At 38.9% G+C, this 15,863-nt stretch overlaps 1 protein-coding gene across 2 annotated transcripts in view; it reads right to left on the bottom strand.

The window, feature by feature from the left end:
- The window catches only part of hydin (HYDIN axonemal central pair apparatus protein), a 53,661-nt gene that overhangs the window by 19,017 nt on the left and 18,781 nt on the right, over positions 1 to 15,863 (bottom strand). For both annotated transcript variants that reach the window (XM_077516462.1, XM_077516461.1), the window contains exons 26-50: positions 15,200 to 15,391; positions 14,943 to 15,117; positions 14,733 to 14,806; positions 14,390 to 14,517; positions 13,452 to 13,582; positions 13,140 to 13,261; positions 12,299 to 12,412; positions 11,342 to 11,419; positions 11,105 to 11,254; positions 10,750 to 10,989; positions 10,388 to 10,511; positions 10,205 to 10,279; positions 9,919 to 10,089; positions 8,644 to 8,814; positions 7,357 to 7,517; positions 4,903 to 4,977; positions 4,607 to 4,790; positions 4,393 to 4,522; positions 4,134 to 4,290; positions 3,140 to 3,221; positions 2,964 to 3,037; positions 2,568 to 2,732; positions 2,223 to 2,414; positions 1,922 to 2,122; positions 1,183 to 1,382 (exon numbers count right to left, since the gene is read on the bottom strand). In XM_077516462.1, coding sequence (XP_077372588.1) covers positions 1,183 to 1,382; positions 1,922 to 2,122; positions 2,223 to 2,414; positions 2,568 to 2,732; positions 2,964 to 3,037; positions 3,140 to 3,221; positions 4,134 to 4,290; positions 4,393 to 4,522; positions 4,607 to 4,790; positions 4,903 to 4,977; positions 7,357 to 7,517; positions 8,644 to 8,814; positions 9,919 to 10,089; positions 10,205 to 10,279; positions 10,388 to 10,511; positions 10,750 to 10,989; positions 11,105 to 11,254; positions 11,342 to 11,419; positions 12,299 to 12,412; positions 13,140 to 13,261; positions 13,452 to 13,582; positions 14,390 to 14,517; positions 14,733 to 14,806; positions 14,943 to 15,117; positions 15,200 to 15,391 — 3,566 coding nt within the window. The remainder of the gene's footprint in view (positions 1 to 1,182; positions 1,383 to 1,921; positions 2,123 to 2,222; positions 2,415 to 2,567; positions 2,733 to 2,963; positions 3,038 to 3,139; positions 3,222 to 4,133; positions 4,291 to 4,392; positions 4,523 to 4,606; positions 4,791 to 4,902; positions 4,978 to 7,356; positions 7,518 to 8,643; positions 8,815 to 9,918; positions 10,090 to 10,204; positions 10,280 to 10,387; positions 10,512 to 10,749; positions 10,990 to 11,104; positions 11,255 to 11,341; positions 11,420 to 12,298; positions 12,413 to 13,139; positions 13,262 to 13,451; positions 13,583 to 14,389; positions 14,518 to 14,732; positions 14,807 to 14,942; positions 15,118 to 15,199; positions 15,392 to 15,863) is intronic.

Below are 15,863 nucleotides of genomic sequence, written 5' to 3'. Positions count from 1 at the left end.
TCCCTTGAATGGTCGCGGGTCACCAGAGTCCCCCTCTGGAGCCACACCTGGAGGCGGGGCTCGAAGGCGAGTGTCTGGTGGCCTGTACCCATGGGGTTTTTGACACAGTCCAAAAATGGCAACGTGAGTCCCCCTGGTACCAATCCTCTCGAGAGGGGTTGGAGTCTCTCTTCCACTCTAGAGTTGCCCAAGGTGAGAGGCGCAGAACAGGTGTGGGCATACTTATTGTCCCCCGGCTTGGCGCCTGTACGTTGGGGTTTACCCCGGTGGACGAGAGGGTAGCCTCCATTCACCTTCGGGTGGGGGGGGGGGAAAGGTCCTGACTGTTGTTTGAGCTTATGCACCAAACAGCAGCTCAAAGTACCCACCCTATTTGGAGACCTTGGAGGGTCTGCTAAAGAGTGCTCCCTCTGGGGACTTCCTTGTTCTGCTGGGGGACTTCAACACTCACGTGGGCAATGACAGTGCGACCAGGAGGGGCGTGATGGGGAGGGACCCCCCCCCACCTGGATCAGAACCCGAGCAGTGTTCTGTTATTGGACTTGGGAGGAGTTTGGCGAGGCCATGGAAAACCACTTCCGGAGGTCTTCGAAGAAATTCTGTTCCACCATCAAGCGTCTCAGGAGAGGGAAGCAGTGCACCATTAACATTGAGATGGGGTGCCGCTGATCCCGACCCAGTACGTCACGAGTCGGTGAGGAGAATACTTCGAAGACCTGGGGCTGGGGAAAAGGAAGTCTGGGTTTCCCTGCTAGAGCTGCTGCCCCCGAGACCGGACCCCGGATAAGCGATGGATGGATGGATGGATGGATGGATGGATTTGTATTATATTCAAGGTTTATCTCATTATAGGTAACTCATCTCATTGGTGGGCAGTGCCTTACTGCCTTTTATTGACCTGTCACCAATGGGCATGACTCCTTCTTGTGACTGGATTCAAGGCAGCCATTCGATCTTTTGGCTGCTCTAAAATTGACTTTAGCCATTGGTGATTCTACTCAACAGGTGCTTTTATGAGCTCGTTTACCTGCCAGTTAAGTAGAAGCACCTGTGGCTAAAGCCAATCTGTGGCGGGGTTTTTCCTTTCTGGACCTGGATTCCCAAGCCCTGAAGATAACATACCACAGAAAAACTTCTGTGTGCACACGTACTGTAAATAGTTTTTTGTTTGTTTGCTTTTACCTCTGGTTGCGTTTCTGTTCCACACTTGCATTGTGGGGATCTTGTTCAGTGATATCAGGTCCAAGTGTAGAAGTTAAGCTTTGTTCCAAACCTTTGGCTTTCGGAAGGGCAGCAGGCCGTTTCACACTCTTTTGACTGTCTCTGCCCTTCTTATCTTTTTCTTTCATCAGCTTTGCACTTGCTCTGCGGCCTTTAGGTGCCTATAGGACACAAAACATACAACACGACATAGATGGAATTTTAATTATTTACTGATACTTTTTTAACATTACAAAATTGGTGGTACACTTGCTAATGAAAAAAGAAGAACCCGCAATGACCATTGAAATAACTTGAAACTGAAAAATTTACGGTGGTATAATCGCTTCCAGTAGGTTTTTCAAATTAAAATTAAAATTTATTTGTTTAAATTCAAATGATTCATATTGGACATTAATTAGAATACAGTTGATAAAAAAAAAAAAAACACACAAAAAACATATTTTGAACATTTTAAACACTTTAGAACAATTGAAAGTGTCCCGTCATTTCGTCAACTGATTCCAACAAGACTGTAACAGTAAGAAACGTGTTGTAAAATTGTTCATCTTTTGTGTATTTTGACAGAAGAATGTCATTTTACCAAGACACCTGGGGAAAATGTTTTAATCTCAATGTTTTGTAATTTCTCTGTATTGGGTGTATATTTCATACATAACTTGACCAACAAAAACAGTGATTTTCTATTTGGAGAATTTACCTTTATTGATTGCACATCTTCATCATCTTCCTCTTTTCTCTCATCTCGTTCATCTCCTGCAGAACGACTCAGAAAGGTGAAACAACTACAGTTCAACTGTCTCTTAGCTCGCTCCCTATTTTTGGGTATATGAATCACAGAGAATGTAATAGATGGAGGGATATAAAGTGTGCCTGTTCCCAAACCCAGCTCATCGAGTACCTATGGAAGTTAAACAGGGAAACCCAAAGTTAAGTACAGGAACCACACTGGCATGGTGAATGATAAATGCATGAAACAAAATTTGATTTGTTGGCTACACCTCATGTTGTGTAGGCAGGTCGTTTCTTTTGAGCAATTCAAATACATCTGGATAGTCTTTGCCTGTGAGTTTCAGAACGATGTGAGGGATGATTGGTTTCTCTGCTGCCTTTTCTGCTTTGGCTGGCTCTGTCTGACTGCTTGGAGAAGGCATCTTACTACTTGATTTCTTGCTCTTCTTTGATGGAGGTGCCTGTAAAAAGGACCAGAGAATTCTGATGATAAATGTTGTAGGAATACTAAAAAAGTTTCAGATAATGGAATTTGGTCAAATATGGGTATCAGCTCAAGTGTGTACAAAAAAAAAAGTTAATTACATCTAAAATACAAAAGAAGATGGCAAGACCTGTTTCTCTGCTGGGGGCTCCTCTGGGGCTGGCAGAGGCTCCTGACCTGGAAGTGGGACTCTCAACAAGCCATTCTCACGGTCCCAATGTTGGAGAATATGTTCCACCTGGATTTGGATCTTTTCATATGAGCTGAACATACTGTGCAGCTTATCTACTGGTGGCTACACAAGATGACACAGATAACAGAAATGAACTTTGCAGTACGGTATGTTTTGGCAGTCATTTAAAATCCTAAATTGACAAAGTCCATACTTCCATCTTCTATAGCATGTATCCTCACTAGAGTTGTGAGTGTGCTATAGCCTATCCCAGCTGACTATGGTCAAGAGGGGGAATGCACCCAAGACTGACCCCGCCAATCAAAAGTGGTGAAATTAATGATCTATTCCTACCATTTCAGCTGCTGGATCAGTCTGCATGTCTCTATTGCTTTCTTCTTTACTCTTCTCTTCTTTGCCTTGCTTTGCTGCATCAATAGATAGTATACAAAACAATGCAGGACATTTTCATACTTGACTTGTATATAATTTATATCATTTTATCAGGCACGCTGATAATTTGTTGGTACCGTCACTTAAAGGTTGATCTTTCTTGTCCACTTGTGATTCTTTCGAGGATGGCATTCGAGGGCCGGCCATTGCACTAGATGACTAAAGGGACAAAATCATTTGAAAATGTATTAGTAGTATTTGTACAACATGTGACCATTAGCTTTCTGCAAGTAATTCATTGGAACGTGGCTGACTGCAAAGCACTTTCAGTCAAAATAACTAACACTTTCATACACTTGCTGCAAGGGCAACACGCTCTTTCACTGATTCCCATGTCAGGCGCCGTCTTCGAAAAGGACACGCATTCAAAGTCACAAACACTTCAGTGTGGAATGTGACGATGCTGAACCCCAAGTGGACAAAAAATATCTGCACTGCAATTCCTGATTTGTTTTTTTAATGGCATGATAAAAAAAAAATTCTGTTTTTTTCTGCCATTACACAAATAATCAGTCGGATGATGAGTTGAATAATCAATTCTTAAAACATTCAATAGCCCCAGCCGTGATTATACAGTGCAAGTATGGGACAGTGTAATAAGAATGCTGAGGGTCGTTAAGTTTTAAAATACACTATTTTGCAGATTTTTGTCTTTTGGGACTGATCATTGCAATTAAAAAAAAAAAAAAAAGAGAGACTAATCATGCATTTGATTATAATATTGTTACTGTCCAAAGTTAAGAGCTATTTAGACTAGGCTGCTGATCTCACAGGCACACTGTAAATAGTGAAAAATACTTTGACACGGCGCAAAACAAATACTAAATGGTATGAAAGGGTGGAAAAGTACAATTAAAGGAGAAAGTTAGCAGATCTGATGTAACAGGCTGCTGTCACACGGGCCTGTTCCTTTCCGTTTCCTTTTACGTGAACAAATACTAACATGATCACAAATTCTAAAACTAATCTTACAGAACACTGGGATGCTGATTAGTGTATTTTAGTCACCTTCTTGGGAGGTTATATGGGTATTTTTGAACGAAAACTGGTTTGAATAATAGCTACACAGACCTGCTTACTCTCCACGGAACCCTTCTTCCTTGATGCTTGTTTGCTTTCCTTAACGGAACTCTTTTTAGTCTTCTTTTTCAACTCATCCAGTTTGACTTTCTTCAAATCGTCCTGTTGCTTTTTGTCCTTCTGCATTTTCTTGATTCGCTCAAGAAATCTGACAGACAGACAAACATGTTTAATATTAGTGCCAAATCAGTAATCAACGAAGATGCAATATTGTGAGATGTGGAGGGGGATGTGTTTACTCCATCATTACTTGAGTGTCTTTTGTTTCTGTTGTTCAATAATACGCTCCTTCTCTTCCTCAGGCAGAGCTTCATATTCCTCCTCGTCCATGTTCTGCAGCCACTCCTCCTCCAATTTCTCTTTTTCCTTCTGCAGGGCATCTAACCAATGCCCAGTGCACACACACGCATTAAAATTATTAGCCCTTCTCCTTAGCGAATAAGTAGTTGCGTATGCTGATTTACCTTCAACTTTTTTTTGTGCCTTCTTCCGAGCTTTGAGGGCGCTGTACGTGTCGGACAAGTTGATGACATAAATGTGTTTGCGGTTATTGAGGGCTTTGAGAACAACTTGCAGAGAGTATGCCACAGACGGGGTATAGACTGAATCAAGCCCATGAATTATGAGACCACAATAGCAGTCATCTGACTGCATGATATATTGAACAAATAAAAAAGAAGACAAAAGAAATGATGAAATATATCAGTTCTGTGGTGAAAGAACAGTGCAAAAATCTGTGAAATCACAAGTGTCGTACTACCTGAAACCTCTCCAATAGGATTTCAACCAGGAGCTGTTCAGGCAAGAGATTGCTGAGTGTGACCTTATCTATTGTCTAAAACACAAAACAGTTATTATATAGCATGTTTTGACTGTGGAAACACTGAAAATCTTACATTGAAAATAGTCATTCAGAAAAGCCAGGAAGCTTTTGAAAAATGACAAAAACGCTGAAAAAATTGAAAGCGCTCACTTTAAAAAGCTGGTGCAACAACTATTTGATATTTGGATGATGGGAGTTGCAAACCAACATTCCAGTCGCCACTGAGTTAATGCACTGACCCAAACCTTGTGCTAGATCAAACTGTCTGTCATGTGACAACATGCCCAGTTTTACATGTTAACGACTACAAGAATAGAAACCCTGTAGCCTAGTCAACGTCTGGCCGTGTAAAAGTATTTACCCTCTTTTCAGTTCTTACTTTTTTATCGTTTCCCCACTTTAATATTTAACATAATCAAACAACTGTAACTATTAGACAAAGATGCTACAATGGTCAAGAAAGGGAAATCTGAAGACTGACACATCAATACATGATAATATAAAAATATTTTATATTATATACATTATAATAATATACATCAAAGCATAAAATAATGTGCATCGTAATATATCCATCCATCCATTTTCTTGACCGCTTATTCCTCACAAGGGTTGCGGGGGGTGCTGGAGCCTACCTCAGCCAGCTTTGGGCAGTAGGCGGGGTACATCCTGGACTGGTTGCCAGCCAATCACAGGGCACACAGAGACGGACAACCATCCACACCCACAAGCACACCTAGGGACAATTCGGAGCACCCAATCAACCTGCCATGCATGTCTTTGAATGTGCGAGGAAACCGGAGAACCCAGAGAAGACCCACGCGGGCACGGGGAGAACATGCAAACTCCACCCAGGAAGGCCGGAGCCTGGACTCGAACCGAGTCCTCAGTACTGGGAAGCGGATAACCACTCACCCATCATAATATAAAAATATTTAAATCACATTATTCTTATATGTATGTTTTAAATATGTATATACAGGGAACCCTCGAGTTAATGCACATTCGACTTAAGGTGTTTCGACTTTACAACGGTTATGCCCGGTCCACCATTTTCGCTCCTCGTCCGCCATATAGCCCGCAATGTTTTCCCCTCGTCCGCTATTTAGCCCTTAGCTAGTGCTAGCGCTTTTGCACTTGTGGCTTAGGCTCTTTGGCTTTTTCACCCTCTTTTTTCCACATTAGCCCCCGCCCCCTTCTTTTCCATCCACCTCTAAGGAGTAATGGTAAGTACAGCATCTTGTTTTGTTTTGTTTTTTATTATTATTTTAATGTATTTTAGATTTTTAAGCAAATTATTTTGATGTACCGGTAAATATTGACTTTAATGGGGAAATACGACTGAAGTCGAATTTCAGGTTACATCTATAGTGTAGCAACGTAACTCCAACGTAACTCAAGGACTCCCTGTATTTCAATGCTGATAATCGATTTGGTATCGAATGGGCTCTTTGCACAAATCCACTACTTCCTGAACTCAACACCAGTCCTTCATTTCCTGTCTTTCACGAGTTGACAAGCTGATTAATCCAGGTGTGCCTGATCTTAGTAACTACAACAACATTGGCCAGACACACCTGGATTAATCAGTTTGTCCACTCATGAAAGACAGGAAAGAAAAACGTGGTATTCAGTTCAGGAAGTAGTCGAGCTGTGCAAAGAGCCCATTTAGTGTTGTCAAACGCTTAAAATTTTTTATCTGATTAATCACACTTTTTAATTTTGATTAATCACGATTAATCAGCTAAATTACTCGCGTAATCGCGTAATATAAAATAAATACAAAATACCGTAATATTTTGACATTAACGCATTTTATTATCTGAATGTCATTTGCAAACATTGATTAAATGCATGTCAGCAATTGCATGCATGCGTGTATTGCTCAAAATGTAACAGCATGATATCAATTGGGTGCAAATCAGCAATTATTAATTAAACGCAAATTACTTTTGTTTTATCTAAAGTCCCGTGGGGATGTTTTTTAAAGCGAAATTTACCACCGAGCACACCAACTGGAGTCACCCCGCTCATTTTGGAACAACAGGCGTAGGAAATGCCGTGCATTGACCTCATCACTGACCTGTGCAGCCTTCAATGTAACCATCCGCGGTTACGTTCAAGGCTCAAGTGCGGTCAAAAAAAAATAGTGCGATTAATATGCGTTAATACGTGATTAATGCAACATTTTTCTGTGATTAATTAATCTATTAACGCTTTAACTTTGACAGCCCTATCGATACACACTTTTCTACAATGGAAAAAAATACAGATTTTCAGTGCCAGTATTCTGTATGATTATTATTTTTATTTATTTTTTTAAGTATTCTGTATGATTCTTTCCAAAGACAGACCAACAAATGTTAAATGCACTCATTTAAGAAAATGTACCTGTCCACTGCATGTGCTCCCTTGCTCTTTTGGAGCTTTTAAATCACTGCTGCTAGTTTCAGCAGGTTTTGACGGAGTTTCAGTGGGACCTGAGTTTGGAAGTTCATCTGTGGCTTCAGTGGGGGAATCTGGTCTTGACGCGATAGTTGCAGATATGTGAGCTGGAAGAGAAAAGACATGTTGAATGAAGCTGGTTCACACAATTTTGCAAAATAAAACTTCAAAGGAGACAATGTGTATCTGTTTTCAACCAAATATGAACCAAATATTCCCTGTAGTCACAGATCAGTGATTGACAGACACATGATCAGACACAGGCATGAGAAATTTTGACCATATAATTTAATTGCTTTCATCTGTTCCCATACTAAGTTCTCTTCATTTAACTCACTTTCTCAAATCTTGCGTCTTCTCACAGTGAACTGCAAACCACCGCAGGATCTTATAGACTGGCTGGTTTATCATCTGGCCCATAATAATAATAATAATAATAATAATAATAATAATAATAATAATAATAATAATAATAATAATAATATTTAGCGATACCAATCCTGGAACCTTTAGGTCACAACTCTTACATACTTCTCCAAATTTTGATACAGACTGTCATGTATAGTCAGGTTTACTATGGTCACTTTTTTCATCAGCACATTGATTGACATGGTCACTTGTGTTTTCCCTTTTACTGTTATCTCATGACCATCACGTTTCCACAGTAGCCTGAAATTTTAATCCACTTTCATCATATTGAGTGGATCCAAGGTGACTGACTATGACAACCTGTTGCTTCTTGTCAAAGTTAGAGCGAGGGTCTCCATCATGGTGCCACGGTCACCAGCCTTCAGTTAAGTGTTCCATATTGATATTTATCTGTTTGCTAAATTTTATGAGAAATCATTAACATGGTCAGTGTTCATAAATGAATATTATTAATTAATATTACCATAAAACAATGACATTATTAAAGATAATGATAGCAAATTTGTTGGTTCAGAAACAAGTATGAAACTGGTAGCCCTTTGCATTAATCAGTATCCAAGAAGTAGGTCTTAGTTTCAAAAAAGTTGGTGAGCACAGGTCTCCGGGTTCACATATTTTTTCCACTCTGCATTGTGATATTTCCATTATGTGGCCAATAAAAACATGGAAAAAGAAGATCAATTGTGTGTGAAAACTGTTTGTCTCTCTTGTGACCTGGAAGATGAATAACAGATTTATATTTCTATTGTGTCTCCTTTAAATGATGCCTTAGTATAAAAGGTTTTCAAGAAATATTGTGCACACCAGCCTCTTCCATCCTCCGAGCGTACTCAGCAGCAGCTTGGTTAAACAGTTGTCTTCCAGCCAGGCTGACGAGGGAAGTCCCATGCATCAGTGAATCAGCAAGCATAGCATCCATACTTAGACATGCCGCTCCATAGTGATTTGCCAGAGCAGCCGCCTTACTGCTTTGATCTTAAATATAAGAGCAAAAAAAAACACATTGATAGTTTTTACTGTCAAATCTGGCTCAGTGATGTGCATGTTTGGTACATTCCAGACAAACCTCACAACAGTTTTAAAAAAAAATAAACAAAATGTGCCTTTATAGTCATTTAAGAGCCAAGTTGTCGACCCGTCAGCATTCATGATGCCAGTCAACATTCAGTTTCTCGCGCAAGACCTGAACAGGGTGAAATTAGTGGAGTCGATGACTGTATTCCTACTTGTATTATTTGCTAGCTTGCACCTGGCTGGCTGTAGTATTAACAACAGTACAGTGCTTTGTTTTACTTGACATTAGTTGCTAACTCCTTTTTTGATTAATATTATGAAATAGCGGTTAATGTTAATAACAGTTAATCTTATGAAATCTTTTAGGTAAACCTGCAATTATATAATGCCATATTTTTGAGAAAGAGGCAAAAAAATAAAATTTCTCAGCATGAACATTTTGCATTTGGTCTCTTTTTTTATTGTCACTATTGAGGTGTGGTGGTGGACCCAAATGCAGGGAAGAAGGGCGAGGAGTCAAAGAACGCCGTTTATTAAAAAAAAAAAAAAAAAAAAAAAAGTTTAATAAACAGGAGGTGGAAAAAATGAGGTACAAACTAAGCAAAAACTACAAAGTCCAAAAGGGTAAAACGAGACAAGACATGGAACAAACCCGGCAGCATGACAGGAGGAAAATGACAATGAATGAGGGGAGACAAGAGACTAAATACACACGCACACACTAATTGACACAACAAGACACAACTGGCCAAGACACAAGTGTAAGAGGGTGCTGATTGGGTGACACAAGAGGAAGTCAGGCAACCACAGGTTGGCAGGACAATGCTTGACGAGACAAGGAAAGCAGAACATAACATAGTTCATAACAGAAACTTAAAGGAAGATGATGACAAAATCAAACAAAACCCACTCAAAAACGAAAATAAAAACAAACCAAAACCCAACCTAAACCATGACATTTATTTACATTTTACACAATATCCCAACCTCATTGTAATTGGGCATAACATACATAACAGAAAACCTTGATTACTGAAACAGTTTGTTTGTTTGTTTGTTTGTTACCTGTCAGTGGGGCTCCATATATAATAACAGCAATGCCTCTACAGTTGAGAGCAGCTAGACCTTTGGGTGACAGGTCAACACCCATGTAGTGGGCAATCGCACTGGACAGCGGGTTTATCTCCAGTGTTCCTAGACTTCCAGTCGCTTCTGCTTTCCTGATATCTGAAATAACTAAAGCACACATATTGGAGTTTAACAAGAACAGATTTAAATGTGACAATTTCAAATCATATACCAAAATACCTCATGCCATATGCACTTTGTGAAAGTGTGCGCAATCACTCACTCAGTTCAGTTCTACGTCTTTCACCCCTTTTGCCGCCTCTCCGTTTTTGCAGACTCATTCCAGCTACATTTTTATCTGGAGTATAAATGTAGATTATGTCGTTGAATTTACAGTGAATGACAACTATGAATGAAATCATTTTGACAGATGCACATGGGCACCAACGCTTGATGCTATCATGACCTTTTAGCCGAGAGCAGTGATCCTTGTAGAAGTCCATAAGTTCCACAGGAAGATTCTCTCCAGCATGTCTTGGGGGCAGCAACAGTACATCGTTTGCGTCATGTCCATCCAGTAGATTCAGGATCTTGACAATGTGATGTAATGGGGGATAGAAAGTAAAGAAGAACATATAGTAAACAGAGAGTGAGAGAGAGAGTGTCAGAGTGCAGCGACGTGCAGCAGCGTCACAGCAATCAAAAACTCTTTCTACACAATTATATGTGCATGATATAATGACGATATAATACGTACCTAAAAAGATAATACATGACATCACATATAGGAATATATGACAAAAAAATTGTCTGCAAAAAGAGCTCTACCTTTTCTTCCTTCAGGTACTGCATGTCAAGCTCGAGGGAGTAAAATTCAATGGGGTAAGAGCAAAGGTTTTTCACAATGACCTCTGCTTCAATTTCCATGCTGAATGGCAGACAAGGCCCCAGGGACACCTCTGATGGACAAAACTCCAGTTCTGGGTATTCACCCTGTCCCAGGGCTGTGATGATCACTGGCTGGGTGCCCTCAGTTACAGTTATTATTAAATTCCTCTTGTAAAGACACTACAAAGAAATCAATAAATTGTAAGTCAATGTGCTCATCTTCATTTTTCTACAGACAACTGAATCTATATTTTCATTATTTCTCTAAACATCTACAAGTGGTGAATGTGTTTACCCCCTCAGTAGGACTGAACTTGACCTGCACGTTGACCCTGTCGCCGGGGGTGAGCATGCCAGAGGAAGGGGTCATTTCAAACATCACAGGTGGTGGCCGGTGCTGCTGCAGGTATTTGCTGCGCTGATGGAGGGGCAGGAATTTATCGACCTGAGAGAAAAGCAGAACAGGGGTAGGTCTCACTCAAACGTCGGGACGTGGATTAACCTGTAATTCAAATCTTGCATTTTTATGTACCTTCACAGGCTTGACATCCTCCACTATGCTCCAATGGCAGGGCACGGATTCATGATTAAATAGCTGCATTGTCTGAATCTGATGAAATATAAAACTACACCTTTTTAGACAATAGCAGCATATTCCAAAAGACAACATGCACATGCTATTCTCATGCCACACTGTACAAATAATGACATGAGTGAGTTTTTATTTTGTACTGAGTTTTTTTTTTTTTTTTTTTTTTTTAAGTTAGTTTTCAGGGTGGCTTTATTATTATTATTATTATTATTATTATTATTATTATTATTAAGTTACTTTTCAGGGTGGTTCTGTTAGTTATTATTCGTTTTAGTTATAATTATTTATATATTTAGATATTATTTTATTTAAAAAAATGTTGGATAAGTGATAGATGATGGATTTGTTGGCTGGCAACCAGTCCAGGGTGTACCCCGCCTACTGCCCAAAGCCAGCTGAGATAGGCTCCAGCACCCCCCATTGTGAAGAATAAGCGGTTAAGAAAATGGATGGCTGGATGGATGATGGATGGGAAAAATGCTTATCAATGCGACAAAATGAATGGGATGGTGCTTTTCTATTGACTGCTGCTAATTGACATCACTTTTGTGAGACACATTTTCAAACGTCATTATTCCGGTTAATATCAAACTTAAAATCACATTTAAAATCAACCCCAAAGGCTCATGTGTTAAATTAATGACCAAAAATGAAAACTAAGGACATTTTCGCAATGATGATAGTTATAGTTAGTTTTATAAACATAAAATGTAATTTCAGTTTTTGTTTTTGAAAAAGCATTTTCGTTTTTTTTTATTTTGTTTACGAAAATGTTATTTGAATTTTAGTTTTATTTTGTTAGTTAAATAACCTTACATAACATAAAAGTCAGAAAACATTTGATCAAAAATCATGTTGCCCAAGCATTTTCATTGATCACTGGCTTATTATAATTACCTTACACAATCCACACCGCACAACGTCAAACTGCAGTGTTTCTGAGGAGACAGAGATTGATGGCACCGTCACCACTGCACAAAGATGCACCTGCACTGATGGACCGCCTATGACCTGTAATCCAAAATAAAATAACCTGTAAATATAAGAAACATAACATCGATACATGGCACCGCAAGGGATGTGGTTTTATATTTAAAACAAACCTTACATTGGAATAAACACCTGCCTTGTGTATGAAATGTAGGATGTAAATAAAGCTGGCTTGATTTGTCGTTGTCTATAGTGATGAACCAATTAAAAGAACAGACTTCCTCAACAAGATGAAACAAGGTAGAACGCTGCATGTTGAACAAACCCAGTCTAAAAAAGTAAGTGTGAACTTCTAAGTGCACACATGCCACCAAATACAGTATGGAATGCATTTCTCCTTGTGGAGTTAGCACTTCATCACCCTTAACACCAGCTAGGCAGTAGGAACACTATGTTAAAGCCACAAGGTAAGCAGAGCTGCAATTAGTTTAGGTAGAGGCACTGTTTAGCATTAGCTGGCAAAGTTATCTTCTGAGAAGTAGCACAGAGTTTATGTTTGGTGATATGTGTGCTGCATGTGCCACATAAACAAATTCACACACGAATTGTAAAGTGTTATTTAGTGACTAGGAGAAACTCATTGTTGGGGTGGTATTATAGGCAGAAAACTAAAGGAGTGCATTTGGTTGTTTGTTTAACTTTAACGCTTGATGGGTGGGCAGCAACTCCAGAAGCCATTATACAAGCAATTAAGTACCCTTTCAATAAAAATCATGTGAGCAGATGACACTGTTGAAGTGACGAGTACCTGAATTGGAATGAGAGCACTTCTGATCCCCAGGTTGCCTTTCTGGGGATCAAATTCAACTGTGAAAGTCTCTTTCTCACCACAGGAAAGGTTCCTTATGCTACCAAATTCTACCCTGAAACCTTGAAGGACCAAACACACAATCACAACATTTTAATAACATATGACACTAATCAAAGAAAGCCAAGCACCTCAATTTGGTAGAACATAATTATGTTTTGTTAAAAATTCCATTATAAATAACTATTTTAATAACTTAAGTACTGAAAATGACACATCATCATTCTTATGAAACATCTACAAATGCCTTACCTGTAATGACTTTGGAGTTGGCATGGAAGGACACAGGTAATGGCCCATTATTGGTAATCTTAACAGTTTGTTTGAGGACTTGGCTCGGAACAACATAACCAAAATCCAGAACATACTCTGGGAGGAGGAACCTGGGAGAATGGGAAGGAGATAGTGTTGATGCACATGTACAGATTATGTAAATTAGCCACATTGTTGCATCATAATCCAGCAAAATCTGCAACATCTCACTTCAAAAGAGGCCACTATGGGGGAAAAAAAAAAAAAAAAAAAGATTGTAATTTAAATCTTTAGCCTGAACTTCCATACACCAAAGCATTTTGTCCATCCATCCATTTTCTGTTCCACTACCTTCGCCCGAGTTCCGCGTGAGTTGGAGATTATTCCAGTTGACGTTGAGTAAGAAGTGGGGCACTCACTGAACTGGTCATAAATGACGGCTATTGACGACGGTGCGGAGGGACTTCGAATCAGTGTAACAAGTCGACAGTGACATATTGTTAAGAAATATATTTGTAGACAATGAGGATGTTGAAAATTTTGTAATTTAAATGGACGACAAATAATTACCACTCAATCCCCCGAGGTAATAATAACTGCGCTCCAGTGTTGTGTTAAATATACCCGCAGATGCGACATAGTTGTTTGCTGAATTTTTTTTTAAATATATTGAAGGTTTATAATAATAAACTTAGGTTTGTGTAAATGCCACCGGTGTAAGCTCTGAAATGTTTTTTGAATTTTCTTTTGAATCTGCTTCAGGAGCTGAGCTATCAATTATTTAGTAGGCATTGACGTTATTGTTGAATTTCCAGGAAAACGTCAGGTTTTCGGAGCCGATTCTAAAGTCATTGGTTTTAGAGGCATATTTTGCCAGGCGCTTTCGGCCTTATTGGGTTAAATCTAGTTAATCTGTATGGCTGTGTGCTAATACTTACTTGCTAAGTTTGTTCCATTTTTTGGTGGAACCTTGAGAGTTCCCCAACTCCAAAAGGCTCTTGCTCACAGCCAAAGCATGTTCTGTGACCAGCATTTTCTCAATTTCCAAAAGAAGCAACTGCTCGTACTAAAAGAAGATAGATGTGTTCAAACATAATATATACAATATACTGTAGTTGCTCATTACAGTATACATAATGCTTATAAAAAAAGTGATTCAAATATTATGTTCCAATCCCTATAGTATATCATCAATTAATTAAAAGAAATACTAAAATGACCTCTTAGAGGAACAGAAGATTAGAAAGCCAAACATCAGTAAAATCTATTTTGAGGACTAACATCAATGTCACTGGTAGCATCCATTTTGACTGCTTCTCTGGCAAGGTCAAGCACCTCATTGTAACGCTCCTTAGCTGTAAAGAAATAACAGTTAAAAAAAAAAAAAAAAAAAAACTCTACAAAGTTCCAAAGTTCCATTTATGTATGCCAATCAATGATCTCACTGCACAAGAATATGTTCACGTCTATCTTGTATTGGTCTACATTTACCCAGGCTTCGAGGCAAATCCAGGGAGATCTTTGGGAACACTCCCTCGCCTGTGAGTGTGATAACCTGTGGTGGCAAGTGAGCCACAACCACCTGCAACCGCTTTTCAAATCTCTCAGGGATGCCGGGGAGGTAGTGCACACGCAAACAATGTTTCGAGCCAGCCTCAACGTAACCCTGACACACAAAGCACTGAGTTGGAAAAACAATTACTTTGAAAATGAAATAACTGACGTTCATGGTTTCAACTTTAGCTCACCGTAGGTGGGATGACCCATGGTTGACCAGGTCGGATCTCCTCATTCTGCTCATCCTCAATTTCTAATATTGTATCTTGCTGCTCCTCTTCCATTGTTGTCTCCTCCTTTGGAGGCTTTTCAGTAGTGAATTTAAAGCCCACCTTTCCGGTATTCCTCAGAATCACGCTTGACTCCCCAATTTGATCAAAGCGCTGGAATACACATAAAAAAAAAAGGGGATCATCAAAGTGGGGTACAGTAACTTGCACTGATTACGTAACCTCCTTGGCACAGCTGATAAATTTGTTGCATTGAGGAGAATTGGAATGTTACTCCCAGTTCCAAACGATTCTCAAGACTTGATTCCTATGTAAGACCAAAAATGCCAAAATGAAAAATAAATAAATAATTATAAATAAATAAATACATGGAACACATACATGGAAATAAAAAACTGAGTAAAAATACATAAATAAAAAAAATGTGGAAATAAATACAAAAATTTGTATCTAAATAGATTTAAATGTCAGTCAATAAATAAAAACGCTCTGCTCTTAAATTTATTTATTTCATGCTGCATATCAGCATGAAAATAATTGTTTTTATTTCCATTTATATTTATATTTTTTGTATTTAATTTTGGAATTATTTTTTTTTTTTTTCAGTTTTTATTTTCATTTTTAT

The sequence above is a fragment of the Festucalex cinctus genome, chromosome 3 (genome assembly GCF_051991245.1).
Source record: "Festucalex cinctus isolate MCC-2025b chromosome 3, RoL_Fcin_1.0, whole genome shotgun sequence".
Classification (NCBI taxonomy): domain Eukaryota; kingdom Metazoa; phylum Chordata; class Actinopteri; order Syngnathiformes; family Syngnathidae; genus Festucalex; species Festucalex cinctus.
Note: the sequence above shows the minus strand (reverse complement) of the source record. Positions and strands in the feature narration are given on the sequence as shown.